This window comes from Acipenser ruthenus, chromosome 17 (assembly GCF_902713425.1).
Source record: "Acipenser ruthenus chromosome 17, fAciRut3.2 maternal haplotype, whole genome shotgun sequence".
Lineage (NCBI taxonomy): Eukaryota > Metazoa > Chordata > Actinopteri > Acipenseriformes > Acipenseridae > Acipenser > Acipenser ruthenus.
In genome coordinates this window covers 3408136-3426011 of record NC_081205.1, presented here as the reverse complement: position 1 = coordinate 3426011, position 17876 = coordinate 3408136, and the positions used below count along the sequence as shown (strand labels likewise).

At 39.1% G+C, this 17876-nt stretch overlaps 1 protein-coding gene across 7 annotated transcripts in view; it reads right to left on the bottom strand.

Annotated features, from left to right (window-relative positions):
* Positions 1-15206, bottom strand: part of LOC117423550 (protein sidekick-2-like) — a 136947-nt gene extending 121741 nt beyond the window's left edge. For all 7 annotated transcript variants that reach the window (XM_058989809.1, XM_058989810.1, XM_034039529.3 and 4 more), the window contains exon 1: positions 14290-15206. In XM_058989809.1, coding sequence (XP_058845792.1) covers positions 14290-14425 — 136 coding nt within the window. In that variant the 5' untranslated portion in view covers positions 14426-15206. The remainder of the gene's footprint in view (positions 1-14289) is intronic.
* Between the last annotated feature and the right edge of the window lie 2670 nt (positions 15207-17876).

The following is a 17876-nucleotide window of genomic DNA, read 5'->3' as shown; positions in this document are numbered from 1 at the left end:
CCTTTTAGTCGAACAGATTGGAACAAAACCCAAAAGCAGAGTAATCTTAAAAGCAATTACTTGAGAGGGTTCTCTATGAACAGAAATTAAATCACGCTACACACTTTAGCTCCACCAAGCATTATAAAATACCCCTTTCTGAGAGCCCTCCTTCATTACTGCGATTTCATCACAGTCTGATAGAAGCATATTTATTGCAGTCCAATTGCTGACCTTTATAAACCCAACCATGCAAGGCTTCTTAATAAGCCCAAAGGACCACTAATGAGGACTCAATCCACACACCCCACCCCCCTCGAGTGACGGTGGACCATGTAAACAGAGAAACACTACAGAAAAACAAACAAGCAAGGAAGTTAAAACTGAGGCGCGTTTTTGCATTGTCTGCTGTCTTCACACTCTCCGATCTCTTAGCTCATCCTCCGGGTCGACCCAAGAACCGTTTCTCTTTCCATTTTTCTGCCAACGTCGGTCACTTGCCTCCTCTCTCTCTCTGCGGTGCAATTTGGCGGTGATGCCCTTTTTATGAGGTGACAAATTTGCTGTTACTGAAAAACTAGCAAGCAGTAAACAACAGGCTCAGATAACCGTAAAAAAGCAGCAACCTCTCCCACAAGGAGTAACATGACATTAACAGTGACATTGAGGCAGAACGGCCTAGTGGTTACAAACGAGGGACTGAGGGGGATGCAGGGGGTGAGCAGTGTGGCCTTGTAGTTCTAGCAGAGACTGGGAGGGTGCAAAGGGGCCTAGTGGTTAGAGCAAAGGGACTGGGAGGAATGCAGATGGCCTAGTGGTTAGAACAAAGGGATTGGGAGGAATTCAGAAGGCCTAGGGTTAGACATGGGAGTAAGAAGAGTTTAGGGAGAAGCTGTGTGGCCTAGTGGCTAAAGCTAAGGGACTGGGAGTCAGTGTGTATCCTTAATGACATTAAGCAACCAAAACAAGATGTCTATCTGCTGGCACTGTGTGCTCCGAAGCGCTAACCTCATGGGTTTGCTGAAAGAAGCAGGGGTATCCTGACAGGGATGAGTTACCTCAATTCTTATTATTCACTGCAGAGTCCTGAACAAACCAAGCTGGAATAGAGCTCTTTCTATCCCGGTCACAAACAGTTAACCATGAGAACACAGCGATGGGGAGGAGATGGTGAGGGACACATCATTGTTAATGACCAGCTGTTTCACAGCTGGTGAGCAGGAGACGTGCTTTCTGGTGACCTTTGAACCCAGACTGCCACCATAACACAAAACAGCTTTCAGAGTATCCATCGATCAACTACACTTGTGGGTGGGTCTGTCGGAATGACTCCCACTGAGGTTAGGTCTCTGAAGGCAGAACTGAGGATCGAGGCAGATTGTGTGGGGCACTGCCATCACAATTACCATACATCAATTACCAGCGATCAGCTTGAGGAATCTATTTATAATCAATAAGTTGATCAATTAATCAGTCAATCTACATATATGCAGCTCAACTGAAAAAATGGATGTGTAAAGTATATTTCCGTCAAGCAAGAATCTGCTCCCAGAAGAGTTTAGTTATTTTCATCTACCTTATACAGAAAACAAGTATTATCTCTTCCAGCCAACTGAAATCTATATCTCAGCTCCACTAAATGATCTTAGACCTTAACAAAGCTTTTGCACCAACAGGGAGATGCTTTCATCACATTTAGTTTTTGAAAGGAAAACAATCCAATAATGTTACAAAACCTTGTTACGTATAGTAAGAAACAGCTTACTGCAGCAGCACTTAGCAGCCGCTACAATACAACACAAATTGGATAATTACATTTTTACTCTACGGCTTGCTTTTGTAAACTAGCAACTCCAGATGGATGGGAATACTGTACCTACGCTAATGCAATAACTATGTATCCTACTCCAAGGAGTGAAAAGAATCAATTACTGCACAGCATCAGTACCCACATATAGAATACATATATATTTGTAAAACAGCACTTGAGAAAAAAAAATAAAATATATATATATATATATATATATATATATATATATATATATATATATATATATATATATATATATATATATATTCAAAATCAGCCAACAGCTCTATAGCAAAGGAGATTCCAACAGCATACTCATCAATCACTAGAAATACTTGTTGAAAAAGAAAAGTAATCGATAAACTGAAAACTCACTATTTCAATAATTAGCTACAAAGCTTCCGCTTCTGGCTTCTTCAGATTGCATGGTACAGTATAATTTTTCAAGGCAGTTTGAGATTTTCAGACCGTGCCCACCTCAACTTTAAAACACCATGACCAGCTAGGGTAACACTTTACATTAAGTGTCTCTAATCACTGTGTACTTACATGTGCACGTCATTATATCATTACAATGTTATTATGCCTAGTTACAATGTACTGAATGTGTAAATCTTTTTTGCATGATATGGTTAGGGGAGTTCGGGTTAATCGTGCAAAAAGATTTACACATGAAGTACATTGCAACTATGCATAACAACATATTTACCATGTAAATACAAACACAGTAATTAGAGACACTTAACATAAAGGGTGACGCAGTTAAACAGCCATCCAAACACCAGTGCCAACTAGAGAAATACCTTTCTCAGAGCAGTCTGACATTGCTGGTAGTCATTAAGAAGAAAAAGAGACACTGTGATTCATACCGTCTCTTTTCTAGCCTTTGAATGACTCCACCCCAAGAAAAAATACGCCACTAAATTACTGCTTAGTTTCAGCTTCTCTGCAGATCCAAGTACTACCAACACTCCGAAGGTAAAACACTGAAAAGGCAATTAATGAGCTAAAATGAAACAGTGATAAACTTGATAATAACCAGCAGTATTAACAGACAATATGCTACTAAAACTGATAACATACCATCTACAATATCTTAATATTCTGTTTCTTATCCTATTATGTGTTCTCTAGCATTGCTGTTTCTGCTTGCATCTTTAATTACCGTTTCTTTGATTGAATAAAAATAAATTTTTTTCATCAAAAAAATGTTAGGGTGGGGTTAAATCAATGGGTTAAAAAATGGGGGTTTTAATAAACCAACCAATTTCCTTTTACAGACTCACTATAAATACTTACACGTAAGCCCAATATAGTTACATTCCAAACCCATGTCGCATACAGTAATGTATACAATTCACACACACTCACACTTCTCACATTGAGAATGGACACTTCTTTCCAAACAGAGACACAGATTAGTTGGTGCTATTTTAGTCATCTTCAGGGTGCTCTGCAGTTCAGACTGTACATATAACTTTTATTAGACAGCCAAGAGCTGTAGCAGCTGTGAGAAGATGTATTATCCAAACTGCCCTCTGTCAGCAACACCCATGAACACTTTCGATAGGGTGTAGGGCTATGGTACTGTCTGTCTGTCCATGGTAGCCCTACACCCTATTGGTGTTCATGGGTGTTTCATAGAGTCTGCATGGAATTTACTTTTCTTTCTGGAGGGTTACCTGGATATTCCCCAATGATTACCAACTCCTTCAAGGAAGTTAGGTGTGGAAATGTGCTGTGAATTTTGTTCGCTGTAATTTGTGCAGTTTTGTATACAGAAGCAGGTAACATTTTACATTAAGTGTCTCGAATTACTGTGTATTTACATAGTAGTTAGTAAACACATGTGTACTTACACATAATTACAATGTGTAATTAATGTACTATTTGCATTTTTGCACGATATGACCCTAATCTTAACCCATTTCTGATACAATTGTCTGCTTTCATATATCTGAGGGACGTACCGCAGAGTTTTCTAGTTTTTGGTCCGACCTTGTGTCGCCATGTACAGTGAAGCACAGAACAGCACGTTTCCCCAGGAGAGTGTCCCACGCAAACAGACAGGCGCTAGCAAAATAAACACACACACACACACACGTGTGCACACGATTGAAATTTCAATAGAGATCCGTCTCCAAAAACTGTTCCAAGAGCGAATTCCCCTAGTACAGCTACTGAAGAGAAAAGAGGGGAACATGAGGGAGGCTCCTTCAGCCTTCAAACTTTCAAATGAGAAGCCTGGAGAAGAGTATCACACAAAACAGAATTGACATCAAACAGAATCTCGGCCGCAGCTGAGCAGGGCTGGGTTGAGCTGCCATCCTAATCAATATTGAACACCAGGCACTGAGAAGCGCAGTGCCAGGGAGGCCCAAGTGATGCGGGCACGCTGCCAGCTATGTGTAATACTGGATTCGCAGATTAGAATTATACACAGCAATCTTCCCCAGTGCAGGTGGAAATCGGCTGGGGAGTTTGTGCGAAACAGAAATCTTAGAAACGTACTTTAGTTGAAATCGAGTTACATATAAATAGGCCGGATTCATCTCCTGTTTTGCTGTGATGTGTCCTACCTCTCCCTGCCCAGAAGTAATCTGTCAGTCTGTCTGTCTGTTCAATGCCTGTGACAGGTAAAGTTCAATACGCCTGGCACACGTCTTCTTTCTTGTCAATCAAGAGTTAACGATCAGTCACAGCACGTGGAGTCTCATAACAAATGTCATGCAGATCTTCTTCCAATTCTAGAGAGCCGTTCCCAAGATATGACACAGCAAATACCCCTGCAAGGCTCCATCAAATATGGGACAGCAGTTCTGCAAACGCTGCGTAACACAAGCAATCCAGAATCCTGCAAAACGGGGTCATCATGACCAAGATGCCATTATTTTAAGGAGCTTATTTTAACGACTGCCTGTACCAGGTTTCATCACAATTAGACGCGAGGTTCACAAGATATAAACATAATGTGACACATGTATTTATATGTACGGCAATTCCACTCTATTCATTTTCCTATATAAATGCATTACCTGAAGGGAGAATGCATTACATTTAAATGGAACTGAAATGGAAGCTTTGGGGTTAACTTTTCATTCTCAACAACAAGCAAAACAGAACAGATTGCAGTAGAAAATGTATCTCCTGCTCTTCATTTTTTTGTATTATTATTATTATTGATTGATTTATATTGAATACAGAGAAGTCAAGGTCTCTTTTGGAAGTGCTGTAAATCTCACTTCCATTATCTGGTCCAAACACTTCCATTATCTGAGTCACTGCCAGTGTTAATAACAGGCTTGCCATTCCTGGGATGAGGCTCACATTAACCACAAATTAGTGTTGACAGGTACGTAAAGATATGTGGAAAGAGGGGTGAATTACAACATCGGGGCACCAGGTGGCACTGTGTTCAACACAAAAATCCCATTAGAAGGACAAATAAATAAATAAACAGAATGGATTTTACCAATCATTCAACTTTTTATGCATCCCTACTCTAGTTCCAAGATGTTATTAATGTTAAACCGTTTTGTGATTTTGACATTGCTGTTCATATTGCATAGGTGTAATCATAAGTGTATACTGTACACTAGATGTGAAATGCAAAATGTGTTATGAATATAAAAGTTAAATATAAATACAAGTTGACAGTGTTGTTTTGTATTTTTAATATTTAATCCAAATGTTTAAATATTTAGTTGACTAAAACATGCATTTACAAGCCCATTACTAACTGTTGTGGCTAACATGGGTGGCATTTAAGGAATGCTAGATTTAAGGAATGCTAGTTGTTAGCATAGAAGTTAACGTCCAGTCAATACAGCTCATGTTCCCACTGCTACAGACTCAGGGTCATTGCCCCTTTAAGACCTCACACTACTGTTACATTCTGAAGGTCACCCTTCTGGAAAAACTCATCTCAACTGACACTGTACAGTTAAAAGGGCAATACCGGGCTCCCAAGTGGCGCATCCAGTAAAGGCGCTCCCCGTGGAGTATAGGATGCACCCTATAACCTGGAGATCACAGGTTTAAATCCAGGCTATGTCATTGCCGACCGGGGGTTCCTAGGGGGTGCACAGGTCCTCTAACAAAGATCTTAAATTAAAGTAGTTATACCTTTTAGAATGGGTAGGCTTTTGTACACAACATACTTGACCGTGCATGAAGATCAGCATAGAAAAACAACCTCTTTCTTCAGCGCCAGGCAGATTGCTCAGATTTCTAACAGATTAATTTGATCCATTCAGTAACACAGGTTGGTATGTCCAGCCCTCAACCATGAGGAGACTAGTAGGTTACTCCTCTTTAAACAATATAATCTTTTAATATGTTCATTTCTGCAAATATAACATATGAAGCCACATTAACGATAAAAAAAACAAGTTCCATAGGAAATTCCCTTTGAAGTGCTATGTTCCTGAAATGATCTGGATGAATTTAAAGTGTATTAGCCTGGATTGGATTTTTCCTCCAGGAGAAATGTGTGTTCAGTGTAAAGAGTTTAATAAAACGATAGGCTTCACAAATCTAATGCTTTTAACAAATTTAACCACTTTGCCTACCTGGGGCATCGACAGCCCATACACATGCAGGGAACCTGAGCACTCTGCTTACTGTCTAACAGATACGGTTCTGAATAGAGCCTTGTGTTTTACACATTAAAACACACCAAAGAGACGTACATGCCCAGGTTAGAAATCTTGTAAATGTTTATTCTTCATTTCAATCAGTTTCAATGTACTATGGTAGATTAATACATACAGCAGCTTGACAGATGCGACTTAAACATCACAGACAGATATTTAGATATCTATAGATCTGGGATGGGCATCTCTGCCGCTTCCAGACCAGGACTGTGTTCCATCCACGTTCTTAATGGTTTAAGTCAATCCAGGACCAAAAGCAGTTATTGAATTCAATCTGGTTAACCTGGGGTAGAATGCCTTCATGACTAGAGTTGGATGTAGATCCTAGTTTTCATTGGTACACAAAGGCCCTGAGTTAATGAAAGTATTTTCAACCCCCCCTTAGTTTTGACCATTAAACCCAGGCCCACCTTTCCTATACCAAGGCCTTCCATTCCTGGTTGTAAACAAGGGTAATGACAATCTGGCCTCTGCTTTAAATTATGAAAGGACTGGCTGTTAAGGTGACTTACGGTTGGTAAATGATGAAGCACTCTGTGGCTTTACATCTTGTCTCCTCTGTATCGAACCTCCACAGTGAATTCAGAGGAATATTGTTACTGAACATTGAAGTGTTACCTCCCAGATAACCTTAAAGAGCAATGTGATTTCCGATAGCATATGTTAACATAAAGTCTGAAAGGGTTAAATTCCTGTTAAATTACACGTCTGCTTGTCCTTACAGTGAAGTTTGTAGGTCCTTTTAAATGTCCCCTTGTTATCGAAGTTCAATATTCAGAACAACATCCTCTTTTCTGACACAATAAATAAACAAAGGGCCTGTCTATTTCCCATCCCTTTAAATAACACCTTGCTGTCAGAAGGAAAATATAAGGTTTCCCTTTCCCTTTAAATCTCCTCTTGATTGCCATGGTGACTGGGCAGCTCATTAGTCCTGAAAGGGGCCAGGAAAACAAGTCGGCTCCCATAAACTTGGCAATTAATCAATTCGCTGCAGCCAATCAATAACCCCCACCCCCCCCACCCCCCACCCAATGTGACAGGCCGACAGAGCTCAGGTGTAATTAAAATTGTAACTATCGGCAAATCAAGATGAATGTGTATGTGTCTCTCTGTCTCTCTCTCTCTTTCTACCTGGAATGAGGGATGGGAGGGGGGCTTGCGCTGGGCTCTGTGGTCCCCCAGGACCTCTCAGGGCTACGCTGGGGCTGGTTCTGTCTGGAAAGGGCCACTAATGGCCAAGCCTGCCAGGGAGGTGAGGGAATGTGTTAATCACCTCCATTACCACATTCCACTGTTAAAATAGTTTTACACTTGTGTCAACAAAAACATGTGTGTATCTTTATTTGTTTTTACCAAAATAAAGGTTTTTCATTCTTCCTTTATGTTTATTTTCAATATTGCTCTTTATTTACATCTCTAATTTCTTCTTTAGTTATATTTATTATATCTTTCCTTTTTTTTCTTAGAATGTCCCCCCCCCCCCCCGCCCACCACAACAATTCCCCACATAGCTCAGGAGAACGGAAGATTCCAGGACTAACCTGAAATCTTATACCCAGGAACTTGACAGTAGATGTCAGCCAACTACCGGCCTCTGGAGGACAAAGGTCAGCCCTGCCGGTGTCCACTCGAGCGTACTAGACACCTGGCCGGTATGGTCTGCTGTATCTTTCTTTATCTCTCACAGTCCAGGGTATTACACATGTTTAGTTTTGTTTTCCCATCCATAAAAAACAACAAAAAAAAAACCCAGATACAAACAAGTGAAGTTTGAAGGTCTCTGGTCCGCTGCCAATAAGCATACGTTACAGAGCAGTCAGTTATGTCAAGCTACATACACCAGCTACCAGGAAACTAGAATTATGTACACAAATGTTACACATGTGAGTTATGAGGTTTTTTTTGCATAACTTTACATATCATGAATCATAAAAAATACATAGCATTTTGAAAAATAACTCACACAGAACGCATTACATGGGAGTTTGAGCCATTCCGGGCTTAATTGAACCTGCAGGCAATGCCATAGTATTCCTACAATATAATGTTATGATGTTCCATATTCCATATGAATCTGAAGCCAGTATTTTAAAATGTGACCCAACGTTACCTTTTAGTTGATTCTGTTGATATAGACAGGTCAATTCACAAAATGACAGCTTCTTAATGATGTTTCTTGCCTACTTAAAAGTTTTACAGCTGGTTTCAAAGACCGTCGGCTAGCACTAATCTTGGACTATCCAATGTTACTTTAGGTGAGGCAGTCCGAGATCAGTGCTGATTGGAATCTGTGAAAACAACTGTTAATTATATATATATATATATATATATATATATATATATATATATATATATATATCCAAATGACAAGCCGTGGGCTTTAACCTAATCTCTTTCCCACAGTTTCCTACACTGTATTGTGTCCCCCATCGATCTTTTGTATATATATACAAATCTGCCTACAGTGCAGTATTATGAATAATTTAAAGATTTAAAAGGCATTATTCCAAGCCATAGCTTCTGTTCAGATAAAAGTTCAATTGACTTCTAATTAAAACATAAAGAAAAAATCTCCCTATTAAAATATACTAATCTCACAATTAGCTTTTTTTTTTTCAAGTTCCCCAGCTATCCCCACAGAAATATCGAGCTGCATTAACAATGTACTCACCAGTGAAGAAGAAAATAAAATCAGATTTTAAGGGTGCAAGAGCGTGACTGGCTATTAAATTGCATGGGACGGAAATCTCTTTAAAATGAGTTCAAGGTTAAACCATTCTTCTTTTTTCATGCTACATTAGATAAGCTTTTAATTCAATTTTACCGTATGAATTAAAATGTTCGTGATACTGTATCCAACATTGCCATTTTTTTTTACATCTTATTAAATCTAACAAAACAAATATTGCCAGATCTCTCATTGGCCCAGGCACCTTGTACAGTGGTAGACTTGTTTAAATAAGGCCCTGTTTAAGTGAACCAAATCCTGGGGGTGTGTTTCCACCACTTGTGGTTCATGACGCATTCATCACAAGTGATGGAGAAAAGGGTTCTGGGCAGGGATGGAAATAAGGCTCCTATTGCATAGCAGTTTCACCCATTCCAGATTTTACTATGAGCACTTTTCAAGTGCTCTCTAAGCCACACAAGTAAATGGCTCTCAAGTCTTTTTTAAGGCTTTGAATGCCAAAGGCTTAGTGATGCTGCGTTAGCACATGGAAAAGTTCCATTGTTAGGGTTCTTGGTAAGAATGACATTCCACACCTCCTGTCCTCCACTGCCTCATTACCAGTCCCTTAAAAGGCTCCCATTAGAGGGCTCCGAGTTGGAGACAGGCTACCAAATTCCCCGGCAATCAGATTGCATTCCCATAACGCCATTCAGCCTGACTGCCCTTGTGAATACTAATCTGCAGCTGTCTGGTTCAGAGTACATTTACAGCCAGCAGAATTGCAAAGCACAGTATGAACTTCTTGTGCAAAAAAAATTCTGGTCTCATTTTCTTTGCTTCAGTGCAAACTTTGCACCACGTTTCAAAACTGAAAATCTAAAGAGATGCAGACACTACGCCAGTACTTAATAGAGACGCTTTCTTTGTAGTGACGGTCCACCCAAACACATCAGATTTAAAGACTTACAGACATCACTTTAGTGTTTATTATATGTAAATTGTCCGTAGCACAGACCGGCAGACTAAGCAATGAAATCCTGTTACAATGCTCTCAGTGGGTGGTCAGCTTACCTTACCGCTCAGAAGGTCAGGACCAGACTCCTGCTAAGACAGCATCTGGCCTCTCTCTCTCCAGAAGCCCAGAACAGCATGTGATGTGTGGTCAGCCCTGCCAGCATTGACCTTGACCTCCAGGGAATACCCTGCTGTTCCCTGCCAGCATTCAGACCACCAGCACCAAGCTTTACAAGAAGATTGATAAAATAGTATTCATGCTTTTTTTTCTTCTTCTTCTGCTTCTCAAGAGAATGATTACAGAGTAGGAGTTGTGAGAGTTAGGTCCAATGAGCTCTAATGTTGTCAGCATTAAATCACAGCTACCTTCTGGTCTTTATCTTCAGAAAAGTTGTGATCGTGACAAGACTTGGTTGGTCTACATCACAGAACCAGTTCATAATTAAATAAAACGTGGCACTATTATGGGCAGACTTTGCTTTAGAGAAACCCAGAGCTTAAGGCTATGTCAGTATTGAGGTGTGACTGCCCGCCACTGTGCTTAAAAGTAACCTGTACCATTGCCCGTACCTTCCAGAAACTCTAAATTAACAAGCAAAAAAAAACTTTAAAAAAATTAAATAATAAAAGCCCACCTTTAAATTGCTATCTACTTCATAAAACGCTATGCTCCTGCAACAAATGCATCTCCTTGTAGCCTTCTGCAGACTTCAGTGTTTACACCTCCCCTAGTATACTGCACAGTGCAGCATGTGTTTCATGTTTCGTGTTGCTGGCCGGATCATTACGACATTGTGTTGGGTTAGTGTTTAGTTAAATGAATAAAGTATCTGACCGTCCCTCCAAGGAACATTTAAATGTGTACGTTGCTGGGATAAAGACATCTCTGTGCAGACTGGCTGCACAGCCTACACAGTGCAGGAGCAGAGACTGTTGGAGTGCTTCCACTTTAAACCATATGTTAAGCCACTGCTGTAGATTCCATGACTTGGCAGGCGGTACTTTATAATGCATGTGAAGGCATCAGCCCACACAGCGACTTCAGTAATACAGCCCAGCCACTGTCATCTCAGTGTAAGTGCATTACCTGCCTGAGTGTTCGGCATGCTAATACTGTACATGCAATTAGTATATCACTTATGCTTGAGGATCTGGGAGTTTTAATCATAAAGGGATTGATCTGTTCATTTTTAACAAGGGGTCTTTTTTGGTAAGCGAGAAGATTATCCATTATAATCATACAACATACAGATAGGGAAAGGGCTGCATATTGCAAGGCTGTATATTACAGCTTAAGATGAAGAAAATGCAGCTTCGGCAGCTTGATACTATATAGAGATTAGTCCCACTGATTGCATATACAGGCAAAAATATAAGAAAATGAATTAAAATGAATTTTGAAAATGCTACACTTTATATGCTATATACATCAGCATAAAAGTGCTGATATTTCTGTATTAGTTTTTTTTTTCTGCTTGCTTGGCACAGCTGATAACTGCCAACCGACCAAAAGCATGCCAGATCTAGTCCAGGCGATGGTTATGTAGAAGCTGTGTGTATGTGTGAGTGAGTGGGTGAGGGAGTTAACGAGTGTGTGTGAATCCTTTTAACAGTTTTCCAGGAACAGACCTGGTTTAACAGAACTCCCAATGAATTCCATCAGCCGCTTTCTCATGACTCAGTTTGTGGATTCGCTCCACCAAGCCGTGACATTTCTGGTGTTTGTGTGACAGCTAGGATCAAACAGGGAAAAACTGAAGAAAAAAAAAACTCTGCTTATCTGATTAACCCACGTCAAAGTCTTCAAGTCTGCACAAACAGAGCATTTATCAAAAAGACATCTTCTTATGAAAGGTGGAAAAAAGTGCCCCTTTTCAAGTGCATTCAGGGTGCGATACAAAGAATGCAAGCAGGCTGACAGAACCAAAATTCAATCGATATAAAGAAACAGTTACAAACAACAATATTCACATGACGTGACAGCTATTTATTTTGTGGGCCATGTTAATTTAACACAAAATGGTTATCCAAGCCAGGCTTGCCCAATCAGATTACTCTGATACGTCATGTCTGATCAGTGAGACGTGACTCTTATCAGACTAATCTTACAGAGAGAAAGACCACTGATGGAGGATTCTCATTGACTGACCTTCCCATTTTTTCTGTAAAGTTGAGCATGATTTGACAAGTTATGCCTGATCAGGCTTTTGACTTTGTATCATGGACAGAAAGGACTTATCAGATTGATTTAACCTTATAAAGCAGGCTGTACATGAATGACAGGTATATTTACAACAATTGAGCCTACCAAATTGCATTCTCCTAATGTACAGAATCCTCAAATGAAGAATGACTTCACTGGAACATCTCCTGCTTTCAAAGATACTTCTTTCTGACAGTAGTATTTTATCTCCTGGTACTCATCTGTCATCTTCTTTTAAACCAGTATAAACAACAGATTGTAATGTCTTTCTTATAAGCACTGTAATTGTTTCAATGTCATTTACAGTATATTTCCTGCCTGGCCACTATGCCAGTGGAGTTAGATGTAAGTGGAGTGGAGTTAGATGTGAAGTAAGATATTATTACGCAACTTATATCTTTCCTGACAGTAAGTCTGTCTGTCTGTCTGTCTTGATGAGGACCTATGCCAAAAATATGGCTCATCACAAATCCTGATCAAATGTGGGTTTTTTTCACCCTTTTCTGAGCATGCATTGACTTATTAAAATATTCAAACCGACGCTGCTTGAAATGTATTCGCTGGCAACGTATTCGAATGACCACGTTCGTTTAAACAGTATTTATAAATGACAATGAAAAATATATCATGCAAAGGGAACCAATGCATAAATGACATCTGAAATAGAGAACACACATTCTACTGTACGGAAGAGTGTGTATGCAGGTTTGTTTTACTCCCGAGAGAATTTCAGTGCATAACATGGTAGATTTAGACTTTTGTTTAGCAACTAAATGAAAGAGTATTCAAATAAGTGTTTATCCCAGCAGTGAAAATAGCTGTCTGTGCCTAACAAGCATGCTCTGAAGGGTATACCTGCCTAGTTTGATAGGAGGTAGTTACCTATGCAGACGGAGACTGACAATTACCAGCAACCTTGATTTTGAGTCCTGTGGCTAAGACCACCAGAACACATTTTACATACTCCCTGCAACTGCTGGCAAGTCCAAATGAATTTCAATCACTATGAACCGTGAACACTTCGGCTGTGATGGCAAATTTCAGGGGTAAACACAATACAAATGCATGATCGGCCTAATTAAAAACCCTTTAACAAATACCAATTCTAAATAACGCTGTACTTCAAATGCTAATACAATATATCATTAAGACGCAATTCTCAACGACTGCAGTTCATTAGTTGTCAAACAAATGCAGTCCATGTTGAAGTTAACTTGGAGGTTAAATTGAGGCTTATAAAGTGATTTTTGATTTTATTTCACTAAATAAAAATAATAACAATAATAAAAACCAACGCTCAGTCAAGTGGACGTGTGTAATGCACTCACATTCGACGAGCCCAGTGTAGCGAAGGGCTCGTGCAGTGTATTAATAACTTACAGGTCACTGACAATAATCCAGTTAGGTAGATAAACTAAACGAGGACGAGTGAACTGGGGAGATTTCTATTCAAACTATATACAGTGCGTGATGTTAGGACTTTGTGTCGTGGTTAGCATCGGTCGGGCACTGCCACCTAGCATATGAACCTTTCAAAAACCCGTTTACTTCAAATAGTTCATAGGCTGTGCCAGTCTTCCTCTGCCTCATTGGTGTCCATGACTCCCCTTGGCAATAGCAAACCATTATCTAATGTATATATATATATATATATATATATATATATATATATATATATATATATATATAATTTTATCCAGATAACACAGGGTAAGACAAAACCCGACGCAAATCTTTTCAAAATATCTGAAAACAGAATAGCCAAGCAATACAGACGCATAATTACGCTTCTGTATAACCCCAGCCGGCACTATAACGCACACAGAAAAATAAAAATAAAATATCCAAAGCAAATCAAAACCCCATACGAAGACACCATCATTGAGGTGTTGGTTTCAACACAAGAAAATGTAACTAGCATGCAAAATATAAATGCTTGTTGTCATTTTCCTACCTTGAGCGCTTGTGGTGGAGAACAGCAAGGAAAACCACAGAATCCAGTTCGTACTCGACTTCAGCCAGGCAGAATACCCAAACACTGCCCAGAGCCGGGCGAAGCCAGCAGCATGTGTCCGGCACGCTGGAGACATGTTGCACTGCCTCGGTCCCCACTGGATTAGTAGGGGGAACGTAGTGCTGTAGCTCGCCGGCGAGTCTCTGAGCGCTTCTGCGGGGTTACAGATCCACCAACTAGGCAGACGAGCGAACCCTGCTCCGTTGAACAGATGAGTCGGTGCTGGGGGTGATTTCTATGTGAGGTTTTCTTTCTGTCGCCGCGAATAAAAAGCTAATAGAACTACTTCGTATGGTATGTTAAACTTCAGAGCTATCTGTATTGAAAACAAAGCACCACCATAAAACCAAAAGAGCACAATCGTAATAACTTTCCAATTTATTCCAAACGGTTTGTAGAGTCCATCTGTGCATATGGATGTTTCCTTTGATTTGAACTAAAGAAACACACAATCAGCTTCAGGAATGTTTGTATCGAATTTTAACAAGCATTATGTTTGTTTTTTTTCCTCACCCAAACATATATTTCCCCCCTATTAATTGCACTGAATTGATCTGAATTCTGCCGAAGCACGCCGCTTTACGTCGAGTAATTATTCTGGCGATTAAAATTCTCAACACCAAAGCAGAAACATTATTAAATCTCCCCAAGCAAGAGCAATATGCATCATGTCTGCATGTCAAGTCATTTAGGTCCCTTTTTTAATTTTCCACAATCCAAAGCAAAGACACGCAACAAGTTGTTTGTTTTCAGTTATGGTGTTTAATTCAAACCTAGCTGATAATAATAGTACTTATTAAATCCAGTTGCAAAAGTTTATTTTTCTTCAGTTTTAGGCAGCATTCGTTTTGTGTGTGTGTTCTTATTATATATATATATATATATATATATATATATATATATATATATATATATATATATATATATATATATTATTTTATAATTTTTTTATTATTTTAGCGCCGGGTTTTTGTTGTCTGGATCCAAAACAAGAGCCCGTTGGTACAGAAATGATCCTCTTCGCTTCAGTCCAGCACACACCAGGACCCTAAACGCATTTCTGGCTGACTATAGAACACTGTCCGAGTGTTGGTAAGTTTCACATCCACGGATGCTCCGCCTATGAAATCGTGTAATCGGACTTTGCAAAAAAAAAAAAAAAAAGAGGCGGGAGAGAATCAAGCTGTCACCGGGTGGTTGCAGCAGAGCTAGCCCTTACGAGTGTGTTCAAAGTATCGCAGCCAGTTTTGAACGGTAACTGCGAGAGTGGAAGCGGTTTGACGGAGAGTAGCATGGTGCCACCACGCGGAAGAATCTGGATGGTTTATAATCGTCCTCCTCGTTTTAACTACACTCTGCGCCAGCTTTATAAATGTGCGTGTGTATTTATTTTTTCATGTTTCACAAAGCAATCGATTAATTCAAACACTTTACATTTCAAATGTATTTATTTAGCCAGGATATACATCACATTTCAATGGGATCCTAGCAGGAGAAAGCGGCAAGAAATAACATTATACAAATCAATGGCAAAATAGACGAGTAATTTAGTTCTGGAATAATAATAATAATAATAATAATAATAATAATAATAATAATAATAATAATAATAGTAATAATAATAATAATAATAATAATAATAATAATAATAATAATAGTAATAATAATAATAATAATAATAATAATAATAATAATAATAATAATAATAATAGTAGTAGTAGTAAGTGAGTGGGTAGATACAAGCTGGTTTTGTATATGCAGATAAATCTTTGTCTTTAGGGAAATGTAACCCAGCTGGATAACAGATAACGTCTGGCTTCTGATAAAGTGCACAAATGCATCCATAAAATGTAATAAACACATCAGGACAAAGAAACAAAATAAGTATTAAAAAACGTTCGAGTAGTCAGTTCGTTTCCCCATCAACAGTGCTTTCGTTTGATATGGGATATATGTGCATTATATTTCACAAAAAACGATACAACTGAATGCATTGCTTATTTCGTTTATTATTATTATTATTATTATTATTATTATTATTATTATTATTATTATTATTATTATACTGTAGCCTAATCTAAAACATTTAGCATTGCATGTAGCACAGGGATACATAGCTAATCATGAAGCATGACGAACATTGTAAAACCTATAGATAACCATGTTAATAAGAGTGCATGCAAACTACAGGCATGGGAAACCTATGGCAAACTTCACGATTACAACGCAGATTAATATTAGTCCTCACATGGTTCATCTTAATAAAACCGTTCGATCCCATTTAAAACCACACGCATATTACAAGTGATGACATACACAGATTGCTTTAAATATGCAAACAGCTCAGAGCGCACATGCAAGAGAGGAGATTGAAATACCGGTAGCCTGTGGCAAAATAATTAAATATATGATTTTAATCTTAGGCTGACAAACTAGACCCTGTAAGTGTAAATTCAGAGTACCTTTGTTCTATCATAATTGTGCTAGGCAGTGAGTATAGCGAGAAATACCCTAGTGCTTAATTAACATGCCTTCCCTGAGCGGCGGCCCCAGCATTGTGTGAACGCATCCCCATATATCTCATCCGTACCCCTCTCCCACCCCCGCTCCGTGTTGAACACATCCACACAGGCAGGACTCCGTAATTGTTACAGTATTACAATTCTGATGTCTGTTTTTTTCTCGAGTGTAAGCCCTACATTTGAACAGTAACTCGCAAACACGTTTATAATAAGCGAGTTAACGTCAAGGAAATGTAGACAAATCGTGGAGTTTCCCACCCCGAAGGGAAACAAGTACCGGTATTTGATTTATGAAGCTTTTTTTTTTTCCTGGTCGTTAAAAACAAACAAATAAACAAACTTAGAAATATTTCAAACTTCGGATCTCTGAAAGCATAACGGATGAAAGAAGGGAACGGTATTACCAGTGACCACAATATAGAAGAAAAGCTAATGCAGATTAAAAAAAAGTGTGTGTGGGGGGGGGGGGGGGACTCAACTTTTTTTTTATATATATAGCAGACAGTGCCACCGCGTGGCCAAACACAATTACTGTTTTTTTTAAAAATCTTTATTATGTGATTTCTGTTGAGCAGTGCTACAACCTGTAATATTGTGAGAGGTTAAGTACTGTAGGATCTCACTTCTCATATTGATGTAAATATACCTGCAAAATGAGGTACTCACCAGTTTTGAAATAAAGGTACTGGTGTAAATTCACCCTTTGAATGCAGAAGCATTGCATCTAGCCTCAACCTTTAAGATCGTGTTTGTAAAAGTAAAACGATGTCACCTGGGTAGACCGTGCTTTCATGCTTGGGTGTAGGGGTGTGCTAATACTCTGAATCTGTCCTTCCCCCACCTTTACAATTTAGTAACAATCAATGCCCACCAGCTTCCGCACTGAGTGTTTTAAAAGCCGATTAGAAGCATATTTCCCTGTCATCTGGAGCCTGACATTTTTTACTGTCGTACTGAAATCAATGCATTGAAGAATGGATTTATTTCATACCTGCTGATAAATAC